This window comes from Patiria miniata, unplaced genomic scaffold, assembly GCF_015706575.1.
Source record: "Patiria miniata isolate m_02_andy unplaced genomic scaffold, ASM1570657v1 HiC_scaffold_3, whole genome shotgun sequence".
Taxonomy (NCBI): Eukaryota; Metazoa; Echinodermata; class Asteroidea; order Valvatida; family Asterinidae; genus Patiria; species Patiria miniata.
The window spans coordinates 38,247,869-38,256,433 of record NW_024037069.1 but is presented as its reverse complement, the minus strand read 5'-3'; the positions used below and the strand labels follow the sequence as shown (position 1 = coordinate 38,256,433).

General features: G+C 40.4%; 1 protein-coding gene across 1 annotated transcript; it reads left to right on the top strand.

Moving 5' to 3' along the window:
- The first annotated feature begins 2,069 nt into the window (after positions 1-2,069).
- LOC119738586 (toll-like receptor 3) lies at positions 2,070-7,864 on the top strand. The gene is made up of 2 exons (XM_038213493.1): positions 2,070-2,173; positions 4,371-7,864. The coding sequence occupies exon 2, from the start codon at positions 4,436-4,438 to the stop codon at positions 7,061-7,063; it is 2,628 nt and encodes an 875-aa protein (XP_038069421.1). The 5' UTR covers positions 2,070-2,173; positions 4,371-4,435; the 3' UTR covers positions 7,064-7,864.
- Positions 7,865-8,565: the final 701 nt, after the last annotated feature.

The window sequence follows — 8,565 nt, the reverse complement described above, 5'->3', positions numbered from 1 at the left end:
TTTTCAACTACTGCTCCAAATTTACCATTTTTTCAGTTCAAATTTTGTTTGCTATCGGTTACATGTTCATGAACGGGTGCAGGCCAGCTAGACTGGTTCCCTTGCCTTACAATTTTCCATCATCTATAAATTGATCCATTTTATCTTTTGTGGAGTCAGGGGAACCAGACTACTTGAACATTTTTGTTTTTCTTGGTTTTTCCAACCTTTTCGAACACAAAACTTCAAAAATGACAGTGTAACAATATTTGATATGTTATACTAACCCATCAAATAGTTCATTTCTGAAAATTACAGCAAAAGCCAATGGTGTACATTCCCTTTAATACAAATTCTGGTTACAGTGAACATAAAAACCTTTAATAGTCTCCACTGTGCATTTATTTGCAAAATGAATGGGACCAATGCTCCACTTAATTCAAAAATCTGATATAGTAAACATTATGGCCAGATCCTGCTTAGTTTGTATTAACGAGAGTCAAGTGTGGTCCATAATTTGCATATGCCGTTAGTGACTTCTGATAGAATATTGTGAGTGGGTTGATTTAAGTGTTAATATTGGTTTTTTTCCCTTCACTGATAAAACCGCCAGTTTGTTGCTTGATGGGCAAGATGTTGCACTAGGGAGCAGAAGGTCCAGGATTCGATTCCCACTTATGTAAAAGCCTAAATATTAAAAATTGTGTGTATTTGTTTGAAATTCAGTTAATGTATAAAAGTGTAAATCATAAATCACTCGAAGTACCATCCACGGCCGATGTCCTTTAAGTATGCTTTTGCTTAAGCGAATGGCACACAATTGGATTGCTGTCTTTTAAAACTGTCTGTGTTAAAATGTTTTTAATTTAGCAGATGTCAAACTATTTCACTTGTTTGTCCTTGTTGGACTCAATGTCATCAACTTTTTTTGTCTTAGACAGTTCGGAATGTGCATTGTCCTCATATCTGTGAACAATATTTGTCGTAATCTGCAGGGTTTCTATAAACAGGTTATGCTTTTGAATTTGTTTTTAAACAAACTTGGATGTATTGGGGGTAAATTCCTTGTCCAATTGAGCCCATGCATCTGAAGGAAAACTTTCTCTTTATTTTGCTTTTCAGTTGAAATTTTTCAGTTTTTGGCATGGGACATTGCAGTTACTTTTGAAAAAGGTTTTGAGTTTTTTTGACTTGTATGATAGGTCATCTAGTATCTGGGAATGTTTTCACTGGGAAATTGTCTTTTGTACCATGTTCCCCTTACACAATACTGTAAAATAATTTGTTGTGTTTGCTTGTTATTTGTGAGCGCTAGGCTGTTATTGTTGATGATATTTTTTTTCTCTCATTTTTAAACAGAATTTCTTTTGACATTTGAAGTCAGTAGCTGGATGAAATTAATAAATTGAACTTAGCTTCACAATTCAAAGCTTGTGTTTTTGTGATTTCAAATAAAAGCTGTATTTATCATCCATTTTGTCGGGGGGGGGGGGGTACGGTATATAGGCCTCATTTATTTTTCATAGTTGGGTGGGGTTTGCAGTATGACAAAGCCCTACATCTTTACTACCTGAGCTACGTTTTTTGTTCCGCTTTTTTTTTTTTATTTGCTTATCTCTCAAAGTGATTTTTTAGTTTCATGTTTAGGTGGTAGCAGTGGTTTCGAGCTTATCACGATTGAACAAAATCGACCTTATTCAATTAACCGCGCCCTCTGTCGACCAAATAACAAACACTGCAGTGCCGATTTCTCATTCGGGGAATTCCCAAACTTGCCTTGGTTTTCCCAGTGGGTCGTACCACTATAACGGAGGGGTACATGTATTGTTGATGACTCGTAAACAGAATAATTTTGACTCTCCAATGAAACCAGATGATACACAAACATTGACAAAGTGTTACTGAATACAAAAATACACTTTGAATTTTATCTTTGAGACTATTTGTCCTAATGGGATGAACGCGTTTTGACAAAGTAGGATCAAACATCTGTTGTCCTTGCTCTATGGATCAAACCACCTACCAATATTGGAATGAAAGGGTCTACAATTTGCTCGCACATTTTCCAACGCCAACAACCGGTTAACCGATCGAATGTTTGTCGCCATTTCATCTAAATTTTACCAAATCAGTGCGCGTTTCCAACTCGTAAAGTGACATCTAAAATTTACCAGAGCTACGGCTCAAAGTGGTGGTAAGTATTTCATTTTTTTCACGGCTTATATTCATGGATTAAGCTGTTGCAATGCATGTTTGTTTTGTGGCGTGTAGCCCCATATTAAATTAATGTGGCCAATTTACTGGACTGCCTCCGTAAATAAGGCCACACTTTCCCGTCATGTACAAAAACATGTCGCACTTTGTCAAATTTTGATTTTCACATTTAGGCTTAGTTTGTAGTTTATTTTTGCTTTAGAAGCATACTCACCCCCTTTATAGGCTATATCAGAAAGTACTGCCTTTTTCAGATGTCCAATTTTCGTGAAATTTCATGTTGAAATTTTGTTACGCAAACGTGTGCAAACGAATCTGGAAATTTCACGAAAATAGACATCTGAAAAAGACAGCACTTTCTGATTAGCCTATAAAGAGGCGAGTTTGCTTCTAAAGCAAAAATAAACTACAAACTAAGCCTAAATGTGAAAATCAAAATTTGACAAAGTTCGACATGTTTTTGTACATGGTGGAAGTATGGCCTTTATTTACGGAGGTAGTCCAGTAAATTGGCCACATTTATGGGGCTATGTGGCGTGTTGAACGGGTTCCTCCGTATCGTAGAAAAGTACGTACGGATACTCTGCTGAGCTATTTGAGAAGGAAGGGCGGGATGAGCTGAGACTGAGTCCGATGTCGACTTTTATTGAAATGCTGGGTAATCCTTATCTTTAGGACACTGACAACTGTTCTTTCACGATTTCAGTTCAAAACTCAATTTTGCAGGTGACTGCCCAGTACCAAATTAAGTGTCTTTTTTGACGAGTTCTGTTCCAAAGTGACTTTTGCAGGCTAAGTAAAGCAGTCTTTTTTTCTCCAGATTAACTGTTTGTTGTAATCGTGAAATGCACTTGCAAATTTTTTTTGACTTTCCTACCTTTTTTTTTGCAGTCAAAGACGTGATACCTGCACGTTGTACTTCTCACAACACGCGTGAAAGCCCGACACTGTACAATGGAAGCCTGATGCTGATTTGCTGATAGAAAAACTAGAAAAATTGTTGTTATCAGCCAATCAGCATCGAACTTTCATTGCATTGAGCTTTCAAAGTTCCCATCTTGATTTTTTAGGCGTTTTCTGGTTGTCGTTGTCGTTGTGGTCTTTAACTGTTTACCCCGTAATTTCCCTCATAAATCTGCCCTCTTCACACAAGATAAGGATTACAAAATGCTGTTGAATGGAATGAATAAAACATAATACACATGTTTAGTCTTAAGGCCCTGTACCGTGGGTTAAACCGTTCCTATACTGATGAAGCCAGGTTAAATTTGACCGACATCGGGCTACAATTTTGTCTGGGACGCTGGGACTCCTTTTTTTTTTTTTTTTGTCAGTTCACTCTGTTGTAGTTGGTTGGTCGTCTGACCAAAGACATGACAGACAAAAATTGAAAACATTAGTTCTAGCGCCCCAGTTACTGTGTCTATCCATGTATTATCTTTCAAAGAAGGAATCTGCATGGTTTGCGGGTGTCGCCCATTAGGCCATATTCCAAGGAAAAAATTTGACAAGTTTCTCTTCCTCGCCTGCCTCCTTTGGGTTTTTTTTATCATACATTTACAATCTATTTTGCCTTTTATTTGATTGGTTTCAGTAAAAATTTTACCTAAATGTATGCAATTTCAAAATCTGGAAGAAAGGGTGATGTCTTCTTTAGACACACAATTATTAGCAAAATCGACGAGAAATTGTGGAAGAATCCATCTGCTCTCTGCGAAAATCAACCATCTTGGTGTAAAAAGGGCCGTCTCCTTCCTTTCTTCAAACATCTTGGACAAGAAACTTTCTTTTTTAGCCTAAGGGCAAAGTGTGGCCCGGCAGGCACTCCATCATGCAGTTTAATGTTTTAAACTGCATGGGGTGATTGAATGCACAGATTTTTGCGGTACTGCCACTGTGATTATGTACAAAACACAACAGAATTGCAAATTTAGGTCTTAAACGGCCAGCCTTCATAAACACCACAGCATCGATCTGGTTTTTTTTTTAATTATAATTGGAGTTTCCCTCAGCACAGTTTTACTTTTTTTGAATGATGTCTTGAATTGTTTTCTAAACATTAAGATCATTATACTTAATTGATGCTTAACTCCTGCATTGTTTTCTGTCAATATTAAGAACTTTTGTGACTGTTACAACACAATTGTCATTGAACCAATTTTTCTCCCCGTTTACAGCATGTAAGTTCTCTGCGGAGTTCATCACCTGGCTTTCAAGAAAAGACAACTTAACCGCCCTTATCATGAAGTGCTTGGCCGTGCTTGTTGTTCTCCTTGCTTCTGCCCATCAGGCAGCATCTTTCTTCAATTTTCTGTCTTTAAGACAGATCACTCATGATGGGCAGTCGGCGAAATTCCCATGCAAGATAGTCAATGCCACTTTTGTCGACTGCCGGAACCGGGGTCTCTTGAACATCCCATCTGGAATTCCGAAAACGACCCAGATCTTGCTGGTGTCCCACAACCGGATCAGCAAGATCGACACCTCTCTGACAGGACTCGTCAACCTCCGGCTCCTGAACCTGTCTCACAATAGTGTCTCCAAGCTTGAAAGAGGCTACTTTGCAGACCAGAAGCAGTTAGAGCACCTGTATCTATCCAAAAACCAGATCAATAAGATACCCGAAGATGCCTTTGCTTCCTTCACTAAACTGAAGACACTGGACCTGTCTTGGCAGAACAACAACTTGAGGAGAGGCTTTCCAGAGTTCCTGATACCAATCAACAGGACTCTTACTACATTGCTGCTTGAGAAGACCATGATCAAGACAGCAGATTTTGGTACGCATCTCATTCTCAGGTCACTCAAGGTGCTCAACCTGGCTGCAAATGGCATCACAAGTCTTGGCAGAAATGACTTCCAGGCCCTGGCAGGATCGCAATTGCAAGTACTTGACCTGTCCTACAATTCCATTGAAAACGTTGACACAGACACTCTCGATCCTTTCCATGGAGTAGGAACTTTGGATTTGACTCATTCGTTTGCAAAACTCCCTCCACTACCTTCCCTCTTGGCAAACGTGAGTGCAGCTGTGAGTTCAGCTGAGATTCACAAGCTGGATCTGCGTTCCCTCAGTCTAAAAAACTTGACCTCTTCAATGTTTATTGGTCTGGGAGACTCCACACTCGAAGAACTGGATCTATCTCTGAATGACATAACTGGGTTGGATGATGACAGCTTTGGTCCTAATCTGGCTCATCTGAAAGTTCTGCAGCTGTACAATAACTCTATAACCACCATCAGCCTGAATGCTCTAGCTGGGTTAACTGCTCTGGAATCCCTGTACATGGGAAGCAATTCCCTGAAAGAAATAGAGCCGGGAACTTTCAAACATAACACACAGCTTCTGACTCTAAATCTCAATGACAACTTGATTGCATCACTGTCCCAAGGTGGTCCCTTCCAAGGACTTATCAATTTACAACGTCTCTATCTGTCGAAGAACAAGATTTCTCAGACCCTAACTGGTGACGAATTCCAGGATCTTGGAGACCTTACTGACCTAGACTTAAGCGGAAGCAAGTTGCTGAAGGACAGGCACATTCGTCTTAAGATGGACTCATTCAAGACCCTCTCTAAATTGACGAAGTTGAATCTCAAGAAGGTTTGGCTTTCGAATATTGACATTGTGCCTTCACCATTTGCAGGTCTGTTGGAACTCCGCTTTTTGGATCTGAGCAATAACAACATGGATAACTTCCATCAGGATACCTTTAGTTCACTCGGAAGACTTGAGACATTGTACTTGGACCATAACCACTTCGACAACTTGTGGCACCCGCCGAATCCTCAGGAGGAGAGTCCCAGCATGTTTTTGAGAAAGCTGGTCTCTCTGAGAAAGCTTGACCTTTCTTTCAATGGCTTCCAAAATGTTCCCATTGGTGCCTTCCATGACTTGGGACATCTCAAGACATTGCATCTGAGCAACAACAAACTCTCCGAAATCTCGGGCAAAGCGTTGGATGGTCTTAAGGAACTTGAGTACCTCGACCTACACAAGAACCTCATCAACGTCGTGAACAAAACCATGCTGACCCCAATTCTGAAGACACTGAAGATCTTGTACATCTGTGGTAATCCGTTCTCCTGCGGCTGTGAACAAGAATGGTTTCGCGACTTCATTGATGATACTCAAGTAACGATCGGTAACCTGAGCTTGTGTCTGTGTGCTTCACCCCCGGGCATGAGAAACAAGCCCTTGATGAGCTTCCACCCGGAAGATTTGAACTGCGATCATAAGTTACCATTGAAGGACTGGATCGGCATAGGTGTTGCAAGCTTTTCGTTCCTTCTTTTGGCTTGTATCTTGGTTGTATACCGTTGGAAGGTGTACTACATCTACTTAGTGGTGAGAGCAAACTACCGGCGATCAAAGAGGCATAATGGCTATGAGAAGGTGTTTGACTATGATGCCTTTATCTCCTACAGTGGTGCTGATGAAGAATGGGTGGCGGAGAAATTAATACCGGAACTTGAGACGGGAGAGGAACCCTTCAGACTCTGCCACCACGGCCGCGACTTTGAGCCGGGGAAGGAGATAGTGGACAACATCATCGAGTCGGTGGACAGCAGCCGCCGCACCATTTGCGTCTTATCCCAGAGCTACCTGGAGAGCAACTGGTGCAGCTTTGAGAGGCGTGTGACAATGAGTAGGTTGTTCATCAACTATCAAGATGCCCTGATACTTGTCCTCTTGGAAGACCTTCCCCCAAAGAAGTTGTCCAAGTATGATCATATCCATCGTGCCATCAAGAAGAAGACGTACCTCAAGTGGCCAGCCAATGCCGATGAGAGGGCTGTTTTCTGGCAGCGCTTGAAGGATGTCTTGAACGAAGACCGCACCCCGGATAGATATGAGGTAATTGTGTAATGTGTGACAGTTTGTGAGGAACTGTCTGAAAATGTAGATCACTTGAAATGTTCATTTGGAAACCAATTGTCATAATGAATTGCCCTACTGTCTGAAAAACCAAATTAAAATGGTGGGAATGATTTCTCCCATTTTCCCAACCTGATGAATCTGAAACAATTTTTAATTTGGTTCCAAGCTGCAATGGGAAATGGTTTCTGAAAACAAATTATCCAAACTTTTAGGCCAGTTGTTTTTCATGGCGAGGGGGCACATTTATGCTGCAGGGGGCACATTTATGTCTGCAAGAGGGGCACTTGGGTGAAACTGTTGGGCAAGTGGGCCCTCCCCCCCCCCCCAGTTCCATTAATTGTAGTTACATATATATCAATCTCGATGCAGTGACTAATTTTGTGGTCTTTGCATGTCTTGTTAATTTTGTACTCCAGTTGCCAACAAAAGTATGGACTTTCAGTAATCTAAGGATGATCAAATAATCATAAAAAAAATTTGACAAAAAAAAATAGAAAAAGGTTTTTTTAGTTGCAATAAAGAAAAAGGAAGTTTAACTTTGCTTGAAGAGAAACAAAAATCAAATTGGTTGATGAGCTGAGGTAATGCCACTTTGAAGATCTAGTTCTCATTACATCCTTAATGCCTGTTTGAAAATTTCATAGAAAATTAAAATATTTGTATAAGTTAAAAGGTAATGTACTACATTTTCAAATATTAAATAACAAAACTAACTAAGGGGGACGGGTGCAAGCCAGCTTGACCTGACACTCCCTGATGTCTATAAATTGCTCAGAGTTTTTTCTTGGTTTTCCCAGCATCCATGAACACAAAACTTTAAAAAGGTCAGTGTAACAATATTTGCTTTAAAATACTGACCTCCAAATCCATCCATTTCTGAAAATTAGAGCAAAAGCCACTGTTGTGTACATGTACAGGGTATTTACCAGTAAACAAGGAAGAATGGAAAATGGTTGAAGTGCTGTGGCCACAGTGGCCTCGTGGTTAAGAGCATTGGATTTGTGTCTGCGTGTAAAGCTGCAGGTTGTGGGTTCGAGTCCAGCCTGGGTTCATGGTGCCTTTGCCCATGGGCAAGGCACTTTGTCACTCATTGCTTCTCTCCACCAATGGGTTACCTGTGTGGGCAGAGATGGTCACTGTGATTAAATTAGCTTCCTTGCGCCTAACAGGCAGCATGGAGCTGTATACTCCCCGGGGAGCTGAGATGGTATTTGGAATGTTTCATGGGCCCAATGAGCAGGGGTAACAATGATGTAGCGCCTTGAGCACCAGTCCTGGTGGATACGCGCACTTTATAAATACTATTATTATTATTTATTGAACAAAAGAAATCTGACCTGTTCCTTGTACATGTTAAACCTGACAAATGGAGTTCATAGTACTTCCATTCCAACCTTCCGATCCCCTTATCTGAATATTATTGTAAAGCTACGTAGCTTTATCGCATGCAATGATGAGCTATAGTCTGCATGAAATGTAATATACATGTT